Raw genomic sequence first — 25,295 nt, 5'->3', positions numbered from 1 at the left:
TTTTCCCATTCTGTTGGTTGCCTTTTAGTTTTGTTGGTTGTTTCCTTTGCTGTGCAGAAACTTTTTATCTTCATAAGGTCCCAGTAGTTCATTTTTGCTTTCAATTCCCTTGCCTTTGGGGATGTGTCAAGTAAGAAATTGCTACGGCTGAAGTCAGAGAGGTCTTTTCCTGCTTTCTCCTCTAGGGTTTTGATGGTTTCCCGCTCACATTCAGATCCTTTATCCATTTTGAGTTTATTTTTGTGAATGGTGTCAGAAAGTGGTCTAGTTTCAACCTTCTGCATGTTGCTGTCCAGGTCTCCCAGCACCATTTGTTAAAGAGACTGTCTTTTTTCCATTGGATGTTCTTTCCTTCTTTGTCAAAGGTAAGTTGGCCATACGTTTGTGGGTCTAGTTCTGGGGTTTCTATTCTATTCCATTGGTCTATGTGTCTGTTTTTGTGCCAATACCATGCTGTCTTGATGATGACAGCTTTGTAGTAGAGGCTAAAGTCTGGGATTGTGATGCCTCCCGGTTTGGTCTTCTTCTTCAAAATTACTTTGGCTATTCGGGGCCTCTTGTGGTTCCATATGAATTTTAGGATTGCTTGTTCTAGTTTCGAGAAGAATGCTGGTGCAATTTTGATTGGGATTGCATTGAATGTGTAGATAGCTTTGGGTAGTATTGACATTTGACGATGTTTATTCTTCCAATCCATGAGCACGGAATGTTTTTCCATTTCTTTATATCTTCTTCAATTTCCTTCATAAGCTTTCTATAGTTTTCAGCATACAGATCTTTTACATCTTTGGTTAGGTTTATTCCTAGGTATTTTATGCTTCTTGGTGCAATTGTGAATGGGATCAGTTTCTTTATTTATCTTTCTGTTGCTTCATTATTAGTGTATAAGAATGCAACTGATTTTTGTACATTGACTTTGTATCCTGCGACTTCGCTAAATTCATGTATCAGTTCTAGCAGACTTTTGGTGGAGTCTATCGGATTTTCCATGTATAATATCATGTCATCTGCAAAAAGCGAAAGCTTAACTTCATCTTTGCCAATTTTGATGCCTTTGATTTCCTTTTGTTGTCTGATTGCTGATGCTAGAACTTCCAACACTGTTAAACAACAGCGGTGAGAGTGGGCATCCCTGTCATGTTCCTGATCTCAGGGAAAAAGCTCTCAGTTTTTCCCCATTGAAGATGATGTTAGCTGTGGGCTTTTCATAAATGGCTTTTATGATCTTTAAATATGTTCCTTCTATCCCGACTTTCTCGAGGGTTTTTATTAAGAAAGGTTGCTGAATTGTGTCAAATGCCTTTTCTGCATCAATTGACAGGATCATATGGTTCTTCTCTTTTTTTTTGTTAATGTGATGTATCACGTTGATTGATTTGCGAATGTTGAACCAGCCCTGCATCCCAGGAATGAATCCCACTTGATCATGGTGAATAATTCTTTTTATATGCTGTTGAATTAGATTTGCTAGTATCTTATTGAGAATTTTTGCATCCATATTCATCAGGGATATTGGCCTGTAGTTCTCTTTTTTTTACTGGGTCTCTGTCTGGTTTAGGAATCAAAGTAATACTGGCTTCATAGAATGAGTCTGGAAGTTTTCATTCCCTTTCTATTTTTTGGAATAGCTTGAGAAGGATAGGTATTATCTCTGCTTTAAACGTCTGGTAGAACTCCCCTGGGAAGCCATCTGGTCCTGGACTCTTATTTGTTGGGAGATTTTTGATGACGGATTCAATTTCTTCACTGGTTATGGGTCTGTTCGAGCTTTCTATTTCCTCCTGATTGAGTTTTGGAAGCATGTGGGTGTTTAGGAATTTGTACATTTCTTCCAGGTTGTCCAGTTTGTTGGCTATAATTTCATACTATTCCCTGATAATTGCTTGTATCTCTGAGGGATTGGTTGTAATAATTCCATTTTCATTCATGATTTTATCTGTTTGGGTCATCTCGCTTTTCTTTTTGAGAAGCCTGGCTAGAGGTTTGTCAATTTTGTTTATTTTTTCAAAAAACCAACTCTTGGTTTCGTTGATCTGCTCTACAGTTTTTTTAGATTCTATATTGTTTATTTCTGCTCTGATCTTTATTATTTCTCTTCTTCTGCTGGGTTTAGGCTGTCTTTGCTGTTCTGCTTCTGTTTCCTTTAGGTGTGCTGTTAGATTTTGTATTTGGGATTTTTCTTGAGATATTTCTTGAGATAGGCCTGGATTGCAATGTATTTTCCTCTTAGGACTGCCTTTGCTGCATCCCAAAGCGTTTGGATTGTTGTATTTTCATTTTCGTTTGTTTCCATATATTTTTTAATTTCTTCTCTAATTGCCTGGTTGACCCATTCATTCTTTAGTAGGGTGTTCTTTAACCTCCATGCTTTTGGAGGTTTTCCAGACTTTTTCCTGTGGTTGATTTCAAGTTTCATAGCATTGTGGTCTGAAAGTATGCATGGTATGATTTTAATTCTTGTATACTTATGAAGGGCTGTTTTGTGACCCAGTATGTGATCTATCTTGGAGAATGTTCCATGTGCACTCGAGAAGAAAGTATATTCTGTTGCTTTGGGATGCAGAGTTTAAATATATCTGTTAAGTCCATCTGATCCAATGTATCATTCAGGGCCCTTGTTTCTTTATTGACTGTGTGTCTAGATGATCTATCCATTTCTGTAACTGGAGTGTTAAAGTCCCCTGCAATTACCACATTCTTATCAATAAGGTTGCTTATGTTTGTGAGTAATTGTTTTATATATTTGGGGGCTCCTGTATTTGGTGCATAGACATTTATAATTGTTAGCTCTTCCTGATGGATAGACCCTGTGATTATTATATTATGCCCTTCTTCATCTCTTGTTACAGCCTTTAATTTAAAGTCTAGTTTGTCTGATATAAGTATGGCTATTCCAGCTTTCTTTTGACTTCCAGTGGCATGATAAATAGTTCTCCATCCCCTCACTCTCAATCTGAAGTTGTCCTCAGGTCTAAAATGAGTCTCTTGTAGACAGCAAATAGATGGGTCTTGTTTTTTTATCCATTCTGATACCCTATGTCTTTGGTTGGAGCATTTAGTCCATTTACATTCAGTGTTATTATAGAAAGATCTGGGTTTAGAGTCATTGTGATGTCTGTAGGTTTCATGCTTATAGCGATGTCTCTGGTACTTTGTCTCACAGGATCCCCCTTAGGATCTCTTGTAGGGCTGGTTTAGTGGTGACAAATTCCTTCAGTTTTTGTTTGTTTGAGAAGACCTTTATCTCCTTCTATTCTAAATGACAGACTTGCTGGATAAAGGATTCTCGGCCGCTTATTTTTTCTGTTCATCACATTGAAGATCTCCTGCCATTCCTTTCTGGCCTGCCAAGTTTCAGTAGAGAGATCGGTCACGAGTCTTAGGTCTCCCTTTATAAGTTAGAGCACGTTTATCACTAGCTGCTTTCAGAATTTTCTCTTTATCCTTGTATTTTGCCAGTTTCACTATGATATGTCGTGCAGAAGATCGATTCAAGTTACGTCTGAAGGGAGTTCTCTGTGCCTCTTGGATTTCAATGCCTTTTTCCTTCCCCAGTTCAGGGAAGTTCTCAGCTATTATTTCTTCAAGTACACCTTCAGCACCTTTCCCTCTCTCTTCCTCCTCTGGAATACCAATTATGCGTAGATTATTTCTCTTTAGTGCATCACTTAGTTCTCTAATTTTCCCCTCATACTCCTGGATTTTTTTATATGTGTTTTTCTCAGCTTCTTTTTCCATAATTTTATCTTCTAGTTCACCTGTTCTCTCCTCTGCCTCTTCAATCTGAGCCGTGGTTGTCTCCATTTTATTTTGCAGCTCATTGATAGCATTTTTTAGCTCCTCCTGGCTGTTCCTTAGTCCCTTGATCTCTGTAGCAATAGATTCTCTGCTGTCCTTTATACTGTTTTCAAGCCCAGCGATTAATTTTATGACTATTATTCTAAATTCACTTTCTGTTATATTGTTTAAATCGTTTTTGATCAGTTCGTTAGCTGTTGTTATTTCCTGGACATTTTTTTGAGGGGAATTCTTCCGTTTGGTCATTTTGGATAGTCCCTGGAGTGGTGCGGAACTGCGGGGCACTTCCCCTGTGCTGCCTTGAATAACTTGCATTGGTGGGCAGGCCGCAGTCAGACCTGATGTCTGCCCCCAGCCCACTGCTGTGGCTACAGTCAGACTGGTGTGTGCCTTCTCTTCCCCTCTCCTAGGGGCGGGATTCACTGTGGGGTGGTGTGGCCCGTCTGGGCTACTTGCACACTGCCAGGCTTGTGGTGCTGGGGATCTGACATATTAGCTGTGGTGGGTAGGCAAGGTGCACGGGGGCAGGAGGGGCAGGCTTAGCTCGTTTCTCCTTAGGTGATCCACTTCAGGAGGGGCCCTGTGGCAGCAGGAGGGAGTCAGACCCGCTGCCGGAGGGGTGGCTCCACAGAAGCACAACATTGGGTGTTTGCACGGAGCAAGCAAGTTCCCTGGCAGGAACTGGTTCCCTTTGGGATTTTGGCTGGGGGATGGGCGAGGGAGATGGCGCTGGCAAGCGCCTTTGTTCCCCGCCAAACTGAGCTCTGTCCTCCAGGGGCTCAGCAACTCTCCCTCCCTTTGTCCTCCAGCCTTCCCGCTTTCTGAGCAGAGCTGTTAACTTATGACCTCCCAGATGCCAAGTCCCGCTTGCTGTCGGAACACACTCCGTCCAGCCCCTCCGCTTTTGCCAGCCAGACTCGGGGCTCTGCTTGGCCGGCGGGCCGCCCCTCTGCCCCGGCTTCCTCCCGCCAGTCTGTGGAGCGCGCACCGCATCTCCACCCTTCCTACCCTCTTCCGTGGGCCTCTCGTCTGCGCTTGTCTCCCGAGACAAGACTAGATTTTGCTAGTCTTCTGGCGGTTTCCTGGGTTATTTAGGCAGGTGTAGGTGAATCTAAGTGATCAGCAGGACGCGCATTGAGCCCAGCGTCGTCCTACGCCGCTATCTTCCCAGGATCCCCCTGTTTGCTTTATTCTTTTCACTTTTTCACCTCAGTATAGGACTATCCTAGTCTACTTATTTCTTCTTCCTTGTTTCTGATATCTTTTTTCTACCACATTACTCCATCTCAATATCTGAGAAATTGTATGTTTTCTAATAGAAGTATCTGTCACCATCTCTCTTGTTTGTAATTACCACACACTCCCTATCTAACATTGCCTTGTGAGTTGGCAACACATTCCTGATTATGAGAGATTGACTTGGAACCAGTACTGTGAGTATAGTATGAACAGCACTCCACCCCCTGGGTGGGGACCATGAATACCATTTTGCTTCCAACAGTTAAAACTCTTCTACATTCTGTATAAATACTGGAAAAGGACATGAAGAATAGATATAAGTAAGTCCTTCAAAGGTGACTGTGGTTAAATGTTACTATTTAAGGAGTTTTAAGTCAATCTACTATACATCAACCTTAAATATTGCTTAAAAGACAATATTGTGACCTCTGGTCTAGCCTAGTTTTGCTGTTCTGTGACTGCCTTGTGAATGCAGCTTGAACTCTGTGTTGTGCATTTAGAATATGTAAGCACTAAAGTATGTGAGCCTGTTCTTATTGAGGCACCTTAATGTTTCATTTTCATGAGAAGATTGAATTTGAAAGTTCATACATTTTTATAGTTGCATTTTAGAAAAGCAAGGGGATGGATTTATAAATATTACAGTTCACCATGTAGGATACTTCTAGTGACATGTTCTAAGGGAGAAATTTTTTTCAAAAATTATCTCTCCTCTAAAATCCAAACTGTTCAGTTTTTATTTCTTCACCTTATTTCCCTTTGAAAAGAAAAAAAGATATGATTGAGTTGTTATTTGGATTACTTCATGAACTAAAATAATTTAATATTCAGTTTCTGTTTCACTCATATCAGTTCCACAAAAGTAAATATGAATAATCAGGGATTTTAGGTGATATTGGTCAAATATCACATGTATTTCAGAATTGATAACTCTATTATTCTACCAAGATGCAAATATATTTTGTATCTCTGAAGAACACACTATTACAGACGGAATCAACATCTTAGCCAGAAAGAATAAAGTGCCTGCTATATTTCTAGGACTAAATTTTAAAGACATTTGTATTTTAGACCAGCATTGTCCAATAGAACTTCTTCAGTGGAGGAAATGTTCTATATCTACAAAGTCCCAACTCAGTAGTTACAAGCCACATGTGACAGTTGAGCACTTACATTGTGGTGGCTAGTGCAACTGAGGAACTGAATATTTTATTTACATTTACATAGCTACATATGGCTAGTGGCTGCCATATTAAAATAGTACAGCTTCAGACCATTCTCATATAAAGTTAGTCCAGTATAAAATACCAGTATTCAAATGAGAGAAGATTTGGTTTGAGAAATACTTGGGAAGGAGAATAGACAATTTACTTCCGTTCTTTAGATTTATCCAAGTAGAAAGAATGAAATTGCATTTAAAACACTAAAGATTCTGTATCTCCCTCTCTCTCTGCCCCTCCCCCGTTCATGCTCTGTCTCTCTCTGTCCCAAAAATAAATAAACATTGAAAAAAAAATAAAATAAAATAAAACACTAAAGAAAGTGAATGGTGAAACAAATACAAACTTTCCAGTATCTATATTCATAGTAACATAATATTGATTTTGGAGTCTAAAGAAATCATAGGCTATTTTATCAGAAATTAGGGACCTAATTTAAATTGAACTGATACATAATTAACATATACCCAGTTTGGCTTTGGCATAGATACCTGAGAAGCATGGATTGATGTGTTTTAAGAAAGATTTAAGATGCATCATACTAGCAACGGTATCATAGCAATTTTTGAGACCTAGCAATTTAAATCTCTGAAATATTTCTTCATTCCATCCCAATCTCTCAATTCCTTGCTCCCATGGACTATGGAAATAGCTTTCTAAATTGCTATTTCAACTACCAGTTACGTCTTCCATTTTCCTGCAACACAAATCTGAATAATTTTTTCTCTGCCTCAGCCATGAACTTGTCATCGTCTGAACAGGGTAAAATTCTAGCTCCTTAGATCATGTCTCTCCAGTCTCATCCTTTAGCATTTCCCATCTCACACCCCACTCCAATACGTGGTGCATTCTCTCAGTCTGTCTCTCTGTCTTCCCCTCTTTTCCTCCCTCCAGCCAATTGTTGTCATTGCCAATTGTCATTTCCATGCCTTTATTCATACAGCTTTCTGCCTCAAGACTATCAAAGCTTTCAGGCATTTCTGGTTCAGGAAGCTTTCTCTCACCTTCCCAGTTTAGGATGATGGCCTCATTTTCATTGAAATTATTTGTTTTAAGGAGCTTGTTTCTCCTCCTATAGATATCAGAAATTTGACATAGTCTAATCCATAACTGTATCCTTAGTATCTACCACTATATCCTACATGATACTGTTTATTAATCTAAACTGAGTATTGCAATGTAGCTATTAATATTAAATATTCGGCATGTGCTGTTTCAGATATGTGATACAACAATATTCTCTGATGAATTATGCATAGTGAGCAGAAATCCTTCTTCTCCTGTGTTTTATCCAACTTCAAGAGAAGTCATAACCTGACCAACCAAGAGTAAAGGCAATCAATTTCCTTTAGAACTCTATACTGCTCATTTGAAAGATTTAGAATGGGCAATAAAGTCATAACACGGGATCCTGGAGGATGCTAGAGGAGTGGCATAGCCAACCCAGATGCAAGACACAGCCTACATTGGTGGCCACTACATTGCACAAGTCTCCTATGAGGGAATGTGTTTTTACCATTCCTGCTTTGCACAAATTTTACATCTCTAAAGTAATTTATAGTTCACAGAGCATTCTCCTATGTATCTTTCCTCAAAATAAACATATGTTTATATTTGCATCAGTTCTGTTCCTCCTGTTAACAAAAATTTTTGACTTTGTCTAGCTCTCAATGGGTTTTAGAACATGGTTTGTTCATAGATCATGTAATATGGTATATGAATACAGTGGACTCTAGTGAACATATAAAAGGTATAATCTTTAATCTCTGAAAATTACTCCCTTGAAAAGAAAGCATAAAGAAAAACATTTCATACATGAAAACATAGTATCATTATTTTGGTTTCTCTGTTTATTTGAAAACTGAAATATTTTGTCAGGGCTAATAACCTTAAAAATGCAGGGTTTGAAAAATTGTTATAATTCTTTAATTCCTGATGCTGCACTTGTCTGAGTCTCTCTTCCTGCATGTTACATGTCTGAGCTTGAATATGTGTCACTTGTAAATGATGTTTTTAGATTACAGTTTGTGCTGGTTTAGGTTCATTTTAATGTGAAGATTATAGATTTGAATGTTTCATCTGAAATAGCTTTATGTAAGCTCAGAACATTATGCAAATCATAATACCCTAAATATTAAAAGTATAGTGTTCATGATCATGTCCCACAACTTTATATGTTTAAAGTATTAAGTGTGAAAATAAAATTTTAACTGAAGTGTTAAGTATTGGTGCAAATTGGAACTCTTAGTTGTCAAGAACTTATGGCTAAATGCTCTAGCCTATTGAAAAGCTGCTCTTCATTGGTACTATATAAGTAGAGTCAATAGGATATTAGAGTTGGAGTGAATTTTGTTTAAAGGATCAGATTACAGGGGCGCTGAGTGGCTCAGTTGGTTAAGCATCCAACTTCGGCTCATGTTATGATCTCATGGTTCATTGGTTCAAGCCCCATGTCAGGCTCTTGAGTTGACAGCCTGGAGCCTTCAGATTCTGTGTCTCCCTCTCTGTCTCTCTGTCCTTCCCCCACGTGTGCACACATGCTCTCTCTCTGTCTCTCTATCAAACATAAATAAACATTAAAAAACTTTTTTAAATAAAAAAATAATCAGATTTCAGCTAAAGAATAATAAAATATTTGTCAGATTTTCATATCTTGTATTCTTACAAGAAATAGTATACTCTTAATTATGGTAAAACAGTACTAGAAACTAAAAGATGTCTTCAATTGTCAGAGTATGTATGATTACTGAATCTCTATAACTAGACCTCTCTCCAAATATTAATTCATTAAGTCATCCTTCTGTAGAACCTTCTGTAGAACCCTCACCACTGTTCTACTAAATGTAGGTTCTTTCCTAAAACTTCATTTTCCACATCTAAAAACTAAGTACTCATAGGGAATCAAAGAGAAGGAAATCAGTAAAATGTGGAATAATCATGACCCTAAATGGACCCTGGTACACTGATTTGTTCAGTATAGGTTTCATTTAAATGTTTACTGAGAAATTTGCAAACCAACAAATTAATCTAATTTTTATCCCACAAAAGCCAAATATAGTTCTGCAATTATAATGGTGAAGGCTTAAACTTTTGCTATATATTTCAGTGAAAGTGGCCATATGTGCATTTTATAAAATGCCTATTTGGTTTTCTTAATTTAAATTTTAGTTAACATACAGTGCAATATTGGTTTCAGTAGAATTCAGTCATTCATCACTTACATACAACACCCAGTGCCCATCACAAGTACCCTCCTTAATGCCCATCACCCATGTAGCCCCCCTGTCACCCACCTCCCTCCATCAAGTTTGTTCACTATTGTTAAGAGTCTCTCATGGTTTGTTTCCGTATCTCCTCTTTCCATCCCCCACCTTCCCAGTCATCTATTTTGTTTCTTAAATTCCACATATGAGTAAAATCATATGGTATTTGTCTTTTTCTGATTGGCTTATCCCACTTAGCATAATACATTCTAGCTCCATCCACATCATTGCAAATGGGAAGATTTCATTGTTTTTGATGGCTGAGTAAGATTCCATTGTGTGTGTGTGTGTATACGTGTGTGTGTGTGTGTGTGTGTGTGTGTGTGTGTGTGTGTGTATACATGACATCTTCTTTATCCATTCATCAATTGGTGGACATTTGGGCTCTTTCCATAGTTTGGCTATTGTTGATAGTGCTGCTATCATGTACCCCTATATGTTGATAGGGTGCATGTACTCCTTCAAATCTGTATTTTTGTATACTTTAAGTAAATAACTAATAGTGCAATTGCTGGATTGTTCTATTTTTAGTTATTTGAGGAACCTCCATACTCTTCCTAAGAGCGGCTGCACCAGTTTGCATTCCCACCAACAGTGCAAGAGCGTTCCTCTTTCTCTGCATCCTCACCAACATCTGTTGTTTCTTGTGTTGTTAATTTTAGCCATTCTGACAAGTGTGAGGTGGTATCTCATCGTAGTTTTGATTTGTATTTCCCTGATGATGAGTGATGTTGAGCATCTTTTCATGTGTCTGTTAGCCATCTGAATGTCTTGAATATTCTTAATAGGTCCATTGCACATCATTCAAGAATGTTGGCATTCATAAAACTTTGTAGTATACTATATAAATACTAAGGAGCATTTCTTTGTTTAAAAACATAGTCTGACACTTTTTAATTAAAATAACAATTACCAGGTTGTATTGATCTGGGTATGTGATGATTTATTATACTCTCTTGTTTTTGTGTCTGTGTAGAAGTTTTCACAATAAAAAAGCTGGGTTTTTTTTCTTTTTTAATCACTCAGTTAATACCACATTCCTGGGATCTAGGACAAATCTAAAGTGCTTAAATTATACATTTAAATGTAGATAGAAAACATGTCTGTGGTATCTGGATCCTTCAAAAAGAAAGTTGTCAATAATGTTAGGACACCTCATGGATAATTAGGGATTAACCTTCTTCTGCAGATCAGAATAGAGGACAAAAGCTGCTCTGGAACTAGTTAGTGTCTACTGGATGCCTTCAAGTAGGTTGTCTCAGAAGGCCAAGCCATGTTCCTATCAGATCATGTGATTTGTAAGCATGCAAAATGTGCCTCTCCATATACACCAATGCAAGATATACTCTTGGTAAAGAATATGTTTGTAATAATTTATGTTTGTAGTGAATTTTATAATAATTCCTGAAATGATTGAATTTATTATTTAATTCAGAAATAGAAAGCCTATATTTACAAAGGCTAGCCTTTCTCATAAGCATGACTGAGGAGTGAATGTTGCCTGGAACTTTAATCTGGCCATGCCATTACATGAAAGGAACATGGCTAGCAGCATTATAAAAGATACATTCCAGAATGAGAAGCTTACAAAAGAGATTCCTACACTCTAATTAACATAGGCTCCCCATTCCTACCCCAGTCCTAGAAGAAAACAAGGAAGTCTTCCCATCCCCTAGTAGTGCTGCAAAACTAGCCATCGATCGCATGTTTCTGAAGTGCTAGTGCCCCATTACTATAAAGCAATAAAGGATCATAAGGCTGTGCCCACCCTCCCCTGAACGTGTGGTGCTGATAACATTTGCAGACCAATACCTCATCAAGGGGAAATGATTTGTTGTTATACTTTTAGAAGGGGATAATCAACATTGTATTAATTTGTCTCACACAAGGAACCCAAGAATTATAAAAAGGAAAAGGAATATGGACACATGAAATAATATAAGAACAATTATAAAGCACCACCAAAGAATGGAAATTTTAATGAAGATGTATTTGCTGTCCTACAGCCACTTGGCAGAAATAGTTATAAAACAATAAATTCATTCAATGTGGGGTATGAAACTGTTATTGTATGGCATAACATCTAAGTGACTGAAGTTCTCTATCAGGCATATTGCAACTTCGTATCTTTCTTTGTAAAGTAAAAACAGTATTGCCTCTGTACTTTTGAGTCCACTCCTTGGCCTTGTTCGTTCTATTTACTGTGCTGTGTACATCGCAATGCCAGGTTTGTAATTTGTTCAAGTTACCTTGGAAAAATCCCTCAGAAGTTTAACATGGGGATTCTATAACAATACAACAAAAAGTTTGTTAGTGCCCCTTGAAAATAGCAGTTCTTCTTAAGTAACCATTTAACTATGTTCATTACATTTATTTTTTTTTCAACATTTTTTATTTATTTTTGGGACAGAGAGAGACAGAGCATGAACGGGGGAGGGGCAGAGAGAGAGAGGGAGACACAGAATCGGAAACAGGCTCCAGGCTCTGAGCCATCAGCCCAGAGCCCGACGCGGGGCTCGAACTCGCGGACCGCGAGATCGTGACCTGGCTGAAGTCGGACGCTTAACCGACTGCGCCACCCAGGCGCCCCTGTTCATTACATTTAAATAGAATTAAACAAAACCATTGTTTGATGTCTTCTACAATCTTTTCAAATCACATTTATCTTAAACCAGAGGAGTTTTTTAAAAATTATCTTATTTACTGTAAGACTTCCTTGTGGTAGAATGGAATCATTTTTTAGAAGCACTGGTAAATATTTGGATTTTCAACCCTAAAACCCTTTCCACTAATTATAGTATTATTTAATACTCATTTTCAGTGTGTATAAAGCTAAACAAAGTAGGGGTCTTCTATATTATGCCTACTGTTCCAGGTAAACATTGGCACAAGACAATGTGCAACTTCATCTCCATCAAGCCCACAGCCATTTTTACTTCTACTCCTCTCACTTCTTTAAAGTTTTGCCTCAGCATGACCTCCCGATCCTGCCAGCACATCATTTCCGTCCTGGTTCTGTGATGCCATTTGACTATTTCATTCATTTATCCATCTCTTTTTCCTTCAACAATCTCTAGTGAACACCTTGCAGCACAGGAATAATTCATTCTGCAAAGTTCCTGTTCTCAATCTTGCAAACTAGTAAAAAAAGAATCCCTCACATGTCTCCATTGTGTGCTGTCACACATCCCATGTCTCCCCTCAGTTCCAGGAGTTTCCCATGGTTTTCCTTCTCTACTGCCAAGAAAAAGCCACAAAACCATTCTGATTGGTTCCAATAAAATTCATGCATTCTAGCCTAATCTATACTCTCATGGCTACATAAAGGGTGTCATGTGGTTTTTACTGACTCTTATCAGTAAATTCTTCATAGCAGAATTTCTTTACTCTTCTGAAGCTCCCGGCCACTGATTCCCAGGAGTAATGCACTTTTTCATACCAGGAGTAAGGCAACTTCTGATATGAGTATCCTGGATTCCTTCTATATTTTCACTCTTTCCCTGTTCATCATTTCTTTCTCTTATGAAGAAAAGGTTCTTCCTCCTTGCCAAACTGACCATCCATGTATGTTGGGGTGTTTTTCCATTTCCTGTCTCCTTCAGCACATTTTTTCATCAATTTTCCCCACTATCATTTGCAATTTCAGTCTTTCCCAATCTGCAGGCTTATTATCCACTGATTAACATCGTGCTCAGACGTTCCAATCTGCCACAAAGATTCAGATAACTCATTCAGTCAATTTTTTTTTTTTTACATTGAGTTTTTAAAGCCCTATTTAAATGTATTTTTGTATGTTTTGGGGAGTGGGTGGAGAGAGGTTTGTAGTTTCCATCTAATTCTAACAAGTGTATCTGTGACTTCACAATATGAAGAGCCACTGCTATAAATGTAGTCAGAGACCAGGTTGTTAAAGGCTTTGAATATCAAGCTAAGGAGTTTATAAACTGTATTTTGAAACTTTAAGAGATGATAGCAATATGCCCAGATTTTTATTTCTGGAAAGTTCACTCTCTGTAATGTGAATCATAATATGAAATGGGTAAGATTGCAGAAGAGGGAATCTAGGATACATGAAGTAGCCTAGACATGAGATGAACAGTGATCTATGACTGTGAGTACGAAGAAGAGAAATGAATTAGAAACATTTAGAAGATAGAATTTTTATTTTAATGTGGTCCTACCCACCTTATACAGGGCACACACTGCACAACCCCACAAAGTACCCCCCCCCCACACACACACACACACACTCCCAATGCTTATTCATCTCATTCTGGTAGATCTAAACATCCTGTCTTCAATTAAGTATTTTTGTCCTTAAACATTTTAAATTATTTGAGCTTGGGACTGTGTCTTTGGGTTTTCTATTCCTTTATAGCATGTAACACAGAGAATTACACATAGTGACCTTTCAAAAACTGCTTAATGATGATGTTTATATAACATCCACTGTGTTCTAAGAGCTTTGCATATATCACTTCATCTGATGCAACAACACTACTAGGTGTACACTATTATTATACCCCCTTTTCAGCTGAAGATGAGTCACAGGAAGCTTCAGTTCCCTTCTTAAAGTGTCACACACCTGGCAAGTAGTGAGCTGAGATTCAAACCCAGGCAATCTGGTGTCAGAGTCCAGGTTCTTAACCAGTATGCTAACCTGCCTCAAAATTGGAATCACGTTGTTTGAGTATTATCCAGCAATTGGTAAATTTAAAGCAATACATAAAATGTTCTAGTCTCATAAGAGTAAATGTAATATCTGATTTGTGTGGAACAGAAATGGATTTGCTTTCTAATGTTTTTCTTTTAATTCTTTTAGAACCAATTCGAAGATATAAAACTTACCACAGTGATATTTTTAGTACTTCCAGTGAAAGTCCATCTATTATTTCCTCTGAATCAGATTTCCGACAAGGTGAGAGGCATCTGAATAACCAAAATGTTTTTAAGAATCCATGAATTTTCAGGGACACCTGGGTGGCTCAGTCAGTTGAGCGTACGACTTCGGCTCAGGTCATGATCTTGCAGTCCGTGAGTTCGAGCCCCGCGTTGGGCTCTGTGCTGACAGCTCAGAGCCTGGAGCCTGTTTCAGATTTTGTATCTCCCTCTCTCTGACCCTCCCCTGTTCATGTTCTGTCTCTCTGTGTCTCAAAAATAAATAAACGTTAAAAAAAAATTATTCTTCTTTTTCAATAGTTCTTCTTATTCAGTAGTGTTAAGATATAAGGTATCAAAAGAATAATTTTATATGAAATTTAAAAATTATAAAAAGCTGCCAGTTACTCATTTTAACAGTATTATAGGAACTTAATAGCAGTTTCATCAAATAACAATATAGTCATTTTCATAATAGGAAATAATTCACTGTCTTCAAAAATAACTTACCTCTGAAGAGTTTAATGACATTATATCATTAATTTGGTGGTATGAATATAATTTGTAAAAATTATCTTACGTATCTGCTCAGTGTTTTAGTTTTAAATAAGTTACTTTATATTTTTATTACCTGTGTTATTTTTTTTCATTCTTTAGTACGAAAAAGTGAAGCTTCAAAAAGGTTTGAGTCCAACAGTGGTCTCCCAGGGCTGGATGAAACCCCAGGTCAAGGCCCATCACAGAGACCAAGGTATGTGATAGGAAAAATAGTAATATATTTCCAGTGACACGTGAGTTTTTTTTCTTTATTAGAATCAAGGAGAATTTTTGAAAATTATCCTTTTTTCTCTATTTTCTCCATTTTCCCCTTCCCTCCTCTTTTTAATTCTTGGAAATTCATTTAATTATGTGAAAGACATTGTAGTAATTTGAGTTGTTGCATCTTTTAAAATGAGAATTGGCTCTGATTATTTATAGTCTGTGTTTGAAATTAAAATTGTTAATATGAATATAAAATCATTATTAACAGGAAGTTCAGAAGGCATGGCATTAAGCATCTGTGAGAAGATAGTAAACCTTGATTTCTAAGACAATAATTTCTCTTTTGAAAGGTTGAATAGGCTCCACAAGCAGATTTTCAGGGAGTATTATTTGTTGAATGAATAATAAATAGGTTACTACTAAATAACCTATTATGTAAAAAGTTAATTATTCACTACATATTTACTGGCTTACAAGAGGTTAACTTGTGTTTTTTTGTTTTTGTTTTTGTTTTTAACTTGTGTTTTTTTTTAAGTCCAGTTTGGGCTGTTTAGAGTTCATTTTCATACTGAAATGGTCGACTTTCTAATAAGGTGTTAGGTATTATTTATGTGTTGGGCTTAGGATGGTAGTATCATAGCTGTATATTGATTTACTTTGTTTAAAGCAAAAAGTATCAAACCAGTAGTGAATATATTGCTGTGTATCCTTTTCACATGTGCACAGTTCCCTTACATGAATAAAGCATATTGTTAATGTTAAACATTGATTTGAAATTTATAAAAAGGTTGCTTTAGAATTTACTTAGAAACCATGCAAATCCTTTTAAATTTGATATCTGTTTGTTTAGTTCAAGTGCCGCCATATACAAAAGAATCATTTGGAGATTAACAGAAACTTGCCCGTAAGTTAATTAATTCTGGTAGACACTGTTTCACACCCGTAAACTATTAATAGACCAGGTAACCCTAGCCATGTGATTAAAGCAGACAATTTATCTAGGGTTTAGAATCCAAGCAATTAATTACATTGCACTAAAGTAATTCCTTTCAGCATTCCATTTTTTATTAAATTTATGTCTTTTTCTCTTCTCTCTTATGCTTTTTTAAGATAGTCCATGATACTTTATTTACTTTGAGGAAAGCTCTAATAAGTATTCATTTACCTAAAGCTGTGTTATATTTGCGTAATAGAATTTTATATTAATAAGACCCCATTGTGGTGAGACCCTGACTTAGTAATTTTGAACAAAGAGGTAAGAGACAAAAAGATTTATGATTGGTATTATACATTTTCTTAAAGACACAAAAGCATTTGGAGATGAACAGCAGTAAGAAGCAAATATGGAAATGCACTAAGCTCTCTGATGAATTGAGGGAGTCACTCCTATCTATATATTTAATTTGGAGAAAATTTATATTAATAGTATGATGCCCTTTAGGTTGATGAAAAGCATGAGTAAAGATAACAACTGGAGAATTATTAAGCTTATGATTTAAAAATTAATTGATTTTATAGTTCATTTGTTAGTTATTTAAAAATATATTCCTCCTGGGGTGCCTGGGTGGCGCAGTCGGTTAAGCGTCCGACTTCAGCCAGGTCACGATCTCGCGGTCCGTGAGTTCGACCCCCGCGTCGGGCTCTGGGCTGATGGCTCAGAGCCTGGAGCCTGTTTCCGATTCTGTGTCTCCCTCTCTCTCTGCCCCTCCCCCGTTCATGCTCTGTCTCTCTCTGTCCCAAAAATAAATAAATGTTGAAAAAAAAATTAAAAAATATATATATATATATTCCTCCAAATAAAATTAAGTCATTTTGTGAGCCTTATTTCAATTTTCTTGGTGAATTACCTCAAAAGATTATGAGAGAACCTTAGTTCTGACTGATTTTATTTTTAGGGGATGTTAATTTTAAGACCACTTTAGCTTATAAAATTGTGTTCTAATGATAAACTATCTTTTAGTTCATACTTTAAGAGGAGAAAAAAACTCCATGTAACATCCATAGCATCTCCATTAGATGAAAACATAATAAAAAATATTTCAAGAAGTAGATTGTTAAGTCTGTATATATTAAACTTGATGTAATATGCTAAACTCAACTTCTTTTAGACAAGTCTCACCCTCTTTTTCTGCCCACAGGAAAACACATTAACTAAAATACTCTAAATTCCTTATTCAAGCACAGAATTTTCTGAATGTACACAAAGGTTTCTGATAACATCCTTAGCATGCTGGCACACAATTAGGAGGTCCTGTTTTGTTCTTTAGGTCATATATTTGTGAGATCTATAAATAGTGTTGTATTTTGACATGTTGCATGCTTCTTTATAAAAATTTCCATTCCCTTTAGCTAGAATTAAATGGAAAAACAGATCCAGGCAGTCTATTGATTTGTATCGTAAAGGGTGGGGGGAAATTAACAGGAAACTATGAGTCAGATGCAGCAGAATGAGTAATTTTTTGATTCTGAGTTATCAAAAGTGTCTTTCAGTGACCAAAAAGGATATTCAAAGCTATTTTCCAAAGAACATCTCTAAGTGTTTTCTGTGTTAACTTACAAAGTTCAGTTTATATGCAGTACAATTCCCATGGCTTCTGAACCTATTTGCTTGACAAGTAGCCTGTTTTTCTGACTTAAAACAACCTGTTTATTCATTCCTAAATGATCCAGATTTTCTTAGTTTTGTTCTTTTGTTTGCTTTGTCTTTATTTTTGTTTTATTTTGGGTTTTTTGTTGTTGTTGTTTTTGGTTTTGGTTTTTTTTTTTTTTTTTTGGTCTCAAACTTTTTAGCCTTTATAGGAACTTCAACCAGATATTGTGTTGAGAGAGATTAAATGATAATTAGTCATTTTGGCTACCTGTTTGTAGCTGCGGTATAAAATAATTTGAACAAGAAGGCCAATATGGTTGATGAAAATAACAGGTGTGAGTTAAAATGTCTAGATTCAAATTCTTATTATTATACTTGACCCCCTTAAGTGAGAGAGCCATAATATTATATTCTGTCATTTGCTCAAGAAATGATTCCTGCGAACCTACCATGTACTGGCAACTTTTAGGTACTGGAGATAAAGCCATGAACGAGACCATAAAAAAAAAAAAAAAATCAGATAATGATGGTGCTTTGAAGAAAAATAAAGCATGCTAAGGGGATAGAGAGTGCACATAGAAGGAAACCATAAACAAAATGAAAAGTCAACCTATTGAATGGGAGAAAATATTTATATGAAAATATCTGTTAAGGGATCATAGCTAAAATGTAAAGAAATTATACAACTCAACCCTCCCCCCTCAAAAAAGCCAAATAATCCAATTTAAAAACCACAGTGCATATCATCTCATACCTGTTAGAATGGCTAAAATCAAAAAGATAAGAAACAAGCATTGGCGAGGATATAGAGAAAAGGAATCCTCAGGCACAGTTGCTAAGAATGTAAAATGGTGCAACCACTGTGGAAAACAGTGTGGAGGTTCCTCAAAAAAATTAAAAAGGAACTATCATATGATTCAATAATTCCACTAGTAGATATGTACCCAAAGAAAATTAAAATATCAAATTTAAAAACATATATGCACCTATATGTTTATTGCAACATTATTTATAATAACCAAGATGGAAGCAACCCAAGTGCCCATCAGTAGATGAATAGGTAAAGAAAACACGGACACTCTCTCTCTCTCTCTCTCATACACACACACACACACACACACACACACACACACACAATGAAATATTACCCAGCCATAAAAGAGAATGAGATCTTGCCATTTGCGACAACATGGATGGACCTAGAGGGTATTATGCTGAGTGAAATAAGAGAAAGACAGATACCATATGATTTCACTTATATATGGAATCTAAAAATCAAAACAAATGAACAAACACAAACAGACTTACTAATCAACAAACTGTTAATTGCCAAAGTGGGAAGGGATGAAGGAGGATTAGATAAAGAGGATTAAAAGGTATGGTCTTCCAGTTATAAAACAAATAAGTCACAGAAAGGAAAAATACAGCATGGGGAATATACTTAGGAATATTGTAATAATGTTGTATGGTGATGACACTTAATGTGGTAAGATTGACTAATATAGAATTGTCACATCACCATGTTGTTCACCTGAAACTAATAAACCACTGTATATCAACTACACTTTTATAATTTAAAAAATTGTTTAAGGGAGAGCAGATACATGCAAGCGGGGGAGGGGCAAAGGGAGGAAGAAAGAGAATTTTAAGCAGGCTCCAACACCCAGCATGAGCCTGACACGTGGGGCTCCATCTCACAACCATGAGATCATGACCTCTGCCGAAATCAACAGTTGAATGCTTAACCACTGAGCCACCCAGGTGCCCCAATAATAAAATTTTTTTCTCATTAAAAAATTCATTAAAAAAAAAAGAGAGAGAGAGAAGGCAGGCTGAAAGGATAGAGAGTGCAGGGGTGTGATGTCCAAGTTCTATTTTACATAGGTTGGGCAATTAGAGAAGTCCTCTCCAAAGGGTTACATTTGAAGAGAAAACTATTTTAAGGGACAGTGTGAACTATGCAGATATCAGGAGGCAGAGGGTTCCTTCCAGACAAAAGAAATTACAAAAGTAGAGGCCTTGAGGAAGCAGAGGTATGGGAGATGTGTTGCATGTTAGACTATTAGAGGAATACAGGAAGGACAGTGTGGGTGCAGCAGGATGAGTGAAGGGGGCAGAGTGGGTGGTAACCAGGACCCAAATCATGTCAGACCTCAGAAACTTAGGTGAATACTTTAGATGTTATTCTAAGTTTAATGGGATGCCATTGGATGGCTTGAAAACCTAGATCTAATTTACATTTTAATGGGATTACTCTGTTTTGTTCTGTGAAGAACAGATTAGAGCAAGAGACCAGTTAGTCAGTGATAGTAGTACATTTGGATGGATACAGCACAGACTAGTATGTTGGTGATAGAGAAGACTCAGATATAGATATTTTCAAGGTTCTGCCTACAGGATTTGCTACTCAATTGGACATGGGATTTGCAAGATAGAGGAATCAAGAATGATTCCCAGTTGTGTTGTAAGCAACCAGTTTGAAAAAAGGTTCAACATGGGGGAAAAATATCAAGAATCTGGTTCGAGACATATTAACCTAAGGATGGATATTAACATCCAAGTAAAACACTCACGTAGGCAAATAGAATTAGAATTCAGAGGAGAGACTGGGTTATAGGGAAATATAAAGTAATTAAGGCCATGTAATTAGATGAGATCAGGTAGGTATGGAGTATATATGGAGACTTGGAAAATCTGGAGGGCTGAGGGCTGTTGTAGTCTAACACTAGATTATAAACAAGGGAGGAGCCAGCAAAAGAGACTAAGGAGGAAGAGCCACTAAAGTAGAAGGAGAATAAAAAGAGCATGGACTTCCCAAAGGGAAATGTTTTAAGAATTGGAAGGACTAAGCAACTATATCTTTTGGCACTTAGAAGTCAAGTAAAATGAAAATTGATAACTATCTTTTGGCTTTGACAGCAGAGGTCAGTCATTTTTGTGAACAGCTTCGGTGGAATAGTAGGGACTAAAACCATTGGTTTGAGTCTAAGAGACTGGGAGATGAAGTAGAGATAAAGCTTAAATAATTTGAAGAGATTTACTCTAAAAGACAGCAGGAAAAAAAATGGGATAGAGTCCAAAAGGGGTTGTAGAACCAAACGAGGATTTTCTGTTCTGAGTAGGAAATAGTATATCATTTTTGTATACTAATGAAAATAACATAGTGTACAATGCATGTGAGGGGATAATTGCAGGAGCAAAGTCTTTGAGTAGGAGAGGGGGTGGAATTTTATGCACAGTGGAGGTATTGGGCCCATGTGAGTGTGCAGGAGATCCATCGTTGTAACAGAAGAGAAGACAGAATATATGGACGTAAATGTGGAAAGTTTGGTGGTAGAAGGATGAGGAAGTTATTTCCGGATTGCTTCTTATTTCACCAAGACAACTGGGGAAAGGTCATCAGTAGAGAAGGAGAGAGTATTTGAGCTTTGAAAAGAAAAGGGAAGGAAGAAGATATAAAATAGTTCTCTAAGAAAATGAGTTACCAGGCAGTGCTGAGAGCCCAATGAGATCAGTCAGCATGGTTCTGCAGTTTCAGGAGAGTTGAGATTGTTTGCAAAGGGGTGATTTTAATAATGGGCTTTGGAATTCAAGCAGGATAAGGGCAAAGAGATAACAGAAAGTGATGGAGTCAATGAATTATTTGAAGAAGGGTATTCGAAGTAGTGAGCTAAAAAGAAAAAGAAAAAAGACAAAAAAAGAAGGGATTATATGGAGAGGCCATTGGAGGATAGAAATAGACAGTTATTGTTTATAGGCAGCATGACCATGGGACTAGATGGCTGGCAGAAGTGGAGGAGGCCAGAGTGCTGGAGGACTTCTCAGTCTATGTGACACCACCTTAAATGATGACAGGAGCACTGGTGGAGAAGAGGACTGAGTCAGGCACTTAAATCTTTAATGAATAAGGGAGTGTTGATCAATAGGACAATAAATATCTACAGCAAAGCAGAGCAGTGGATTGAGTGATTTCATAGCATGTACTTCAGGGAGGCTGGGGGCTATTGTAGGTCAACAAGGGTCAGGAAGCTGATACAAGAATTAAGGGGAATCTCTATCCCATCTCCAGGCCCAGTGGTAAATACAGGACTCTAAGAATAAAACAGCCCCATCTGAAGAGAATCGCAGTGGAAGCAGTGTTCAGAGGATGCTAGAATGTTCAGAGAAGAGGTGGAACATATAGATCTATCCAGTGAAAATGGGACAGCATACTATATCGATACATTAAAAAAGTAGGATTGAAATGTTACTGCACGGGTTCTTCTGAGATGACAAAATAAAATCTGTGTAAATTCTTGATATCTTACTTAACATGTTTTTTTTTTCTCGATTAGACTTAAAATAATTATTTTCTTCCCAACCCTTTTCTCTTTTCTATATAGTAGACAATATGAAACACCCCTTGAAGGCAACTTAATTAATCAAGAGATTATGCTAAAACGGCAAGAAGAAGAAATGATGCAGCTGCAAGCCAGAATGGCCCTTAGACAGTCTCGGTTGAGCCTGTATCCAGGAGACACAATCAAAGCCTCTATGCTTGACATCAGCAGGGATCCCTTAAGAGAAATGGCCCTTGAAACAGCCATGACCCAAAGAAAACTGAGGGTAAGTTAATTCTCAGATTACTGCATTTAAACTTGGTCTCACAGGCTCTTAAAAATTGAGAACAAACTGAGGGTTGATGGGGGGTGGGAGGGAGTGGTGGGTGGGTGATGGGTATTTAAGAGGGCATTTTTTGGGATGAGCACTGGGTGTTGTATGGAAATCAATTTGACAATAAATTTCATTTAAAAAAATACAATTAAATAAAATTAAATAAATAAATAAATAAATAAATAAAATTTATTTATGGAAAAAAAATAAAAAAATAAACTTGGTCTCACAGGGAAATATTATGCAAAATACTTTTTAAATTCTATAGGTGTCCTAAAGTTGCCTGTAGATGAAATTGAAATCCCATATTAATCTATTAGTGTTAAATATCATATTGGTTGATATTAAATATTTAGCTGTTTTCATGATTTCATTTTTAGAATAACATTAAATGGATTTATAATAACTGTGTATTTTAAAAGTATATTCATGATCCTTAAAGTCACCTAGATTTATTCAGCAATGTAGGAGATTATCTTTTAATATTAAGAAATTTATTATCCCACAAACCAAGATCAGGAACAGAGAACTAAATGTTGGTTCAGAAGCTCAAGAATGTTATCAAGTGCATTCAACCTTTCTGCTCTGCCATTTTCAGAATTTTGATAGCAATTTATTTTGTAGTCAAAAGATGACCACATTAGCTCCAAGCATCATATCTTTATATTACAATATTCAGACAAAAGGAACAAATCTGCATCTTGTATCAGTGGAGGATTTTTTAAATGTTCAGTTAGTTTATATTTTTCTTTCAACATATGTCCTATATAATTTTATAAACATAAGCTCAAAATTAACAATTCTCTCATGTAAAATATCTGGAACATTTAACATTTTCTATAATATTATTGTTAATGGTTGTAAAATACTCCATTATGTGCCTTTATCATATACGGTGATTTCTTCAATCAGTTTCCAGTTATTGGACATGAAAAATATTTCTAATTTGTTGTTGTTGCTATTGTAAGCAACGCTCTGATGAACATCCCTTTAGCTAAATCTTTGCACGTAATTTCCTCCAAATAGAATAGCCAAGTCAAAGGCCAACACCTTTTAGGACATTTGATATGTATTGTCGAATTGCCCCTCAAAAAGTTTGTACCAATTTATGCTTCCTGTGATCATGCCTTTTCGCGATATTCTTACCTACTCTGGATACTGTCATTTTTTTATCATCATAAATTTGATAGGTGAGGCAGTATCTTTTTTTGTATTGTTCCTTCACAAATAACTCTTCAAACATGAAATAAATGGTAGTAAAAGTAATAAAATCTAGAGTGAATTTTTTCTTTTTAGCTCTGCACAAAGTGTGTTACCCCATTCTGTTTTGTTTTTTGTTGCTTGTTTCAAAGAATTGTCTTAAAAGCACATTTGTATGCCCTAGAGTTGAGAGAATTCAAATTTCTGTCATAGTTTTCTAAGGAGAAAAAATAGTATTGGGTAAAAATTGCATTGAACCACACATTTGAAGACTTGGTTTCCATTGCTAATAATGCTGTTAAATGACTTTAGGTCAATTTTTAAACCAGTTTGTGCCTTACTCGTGCTAATTTTTAGAATGTGGAATTGGGTCATACTTTATAAGATATTGTCCAATTTTAAAACATAACTGAATTTATTTTAAGCTGAAAGGAAGAAACTCAATGAGGTCTCATCAATTTATGATTAGAACCAATACCTTTGTCAAAAGTAAGCACTAGGCAGAATATTGTACAATTTAGTTGGGTCTCCAATAATTAAAGGCATGCATAAAGCATAAAGAGCATATATATATATATATATGCATATATAGAGCATAAAGAGCACACACACACACACGTGTATATATATATATATATATATATATACACGTGTGTGTGTGTGTGTGTGTGTGTGTGTGTGTGTATGCACAGTTCTAATGCAGAACTGTGGCTCACTAGAGATTCATAAATGGTATTCTTTCCCTTTAATTTTTTTCTGTTACTTTTGGTACAGACACACTTTAACTTGTTTATATACTGTTGCCTTAGTTGATCTGTATTAGATTCTGTGTTTCCCACGGCAGACCATTTTCATCTTTTCTGCTCTATTTCTATTCTCGTTTAAAATGTGGCCTACCAATTGGTTCGTTGAGTATTAACAGGCACTTAATGTTAAAGTTTTACTTAAATGGTATCTGTCACATGTTCCACACTTGGTTAATTGGATAGAATTCCCACACCATGAAGCCAAAGAAGAAACCAAAAAAAAAAAAAAAAAAACAATAAAACTCTGGTAACCTTCATTAGTGCAAACACATGCATGTGCATTAACGCGAGCACACACGCATGCACACACACCACCTGTTGTCTTTGGCCTCAAGATAGCCCTTGTCCATTTGGACATAAACTTTCAGTCTATTCTGAATCCTGCTCCCATCTAGAGTTTAAGTTATTTCCTCAACCAGTTATCCACTCTTGGCAAAACTTCTAGATATACAAGAGGTAAAGGAAAAGACTAGATTAAAAAGCAGTAAATGCAGTGTGTGGACTCCACTTTTGTCTCCCCCATCTCCCCCATCTTCTGAGACAATGTTTTCTCACTAGAGGCAGCAGTTGGGGACAAAGACTGATGCCTTAATATCCCTAGTTGTCACTATTTAGACAAAAAGAAAAAAGACACAGTGTCACAGTGTTCCAAAAACATGATTACGAATAGATATGTATATTTTGTAATTACAAAGTACATGTTGTCCTTTAACTGTGATTTGTTTTAGAACACCTTAAATATCACTCTCTAAAACAAATGAAACTGTGTTCAATCAATTGACACATTAGCAGTACTAAACCGAATCCTTATCATGAACTTGATAACTGTATTACATCGGTAATTAAGACTACCACTGTGTTTGAGCATCTGAGTTTATCTAAAGGC

At 36.5% G+C, this 25,295-nt stretch overlaps 1 protein-coding gene across 10 annotated transcripts in view; it reads left to right on the top strand.

Annotated features, from left to right (window-relative positions):
- Positions 1–25,295, top strand: part of PTPN13 (protein tyrosine phosphatase non-receptor type 13) — a 229,600-nt gene that overhangs the window by 126,569 nt on the left and 77,736 nt on the right. For all 10 annotated transcript variants that reach the window (XM_086704646.1, XM_086704647.1, XM_086704645.1 and 7 more), the window contains 3 exons: positions 14,343–14,438; positions 15,056–15,149; positions 22,133–22,355. In XM_086704646.1, the coding sequence (XP_086560772.1) occupies positions 14,343–14,438; positions 15,056–15,149; positions 22,133–22,355 (413 nt within the window). The remainder of the gene's footprint in view (positions 1–14,342; positions 14,439–15,055; positions 15,150–22,132; positions 22,356–25,295) is intronic.

Source organism: Puma concolor, chromosome B1 (assembly GCF_028749965.1).
Source record: "Puma concolor isolate L17-30 chromosome B1, mPumCon1.1.hap2, whole genome shotgun sequence".
In the NCBI taxonomy this organism is placed as follows: Eukaryota; Metazoa; Chordata; class Mammalia; order Carnivora; family Felidae; genus Puma; species Puma concolor.
This window is presented reverse-complemented; position numbering and strand designations above follow the sequence as displayed.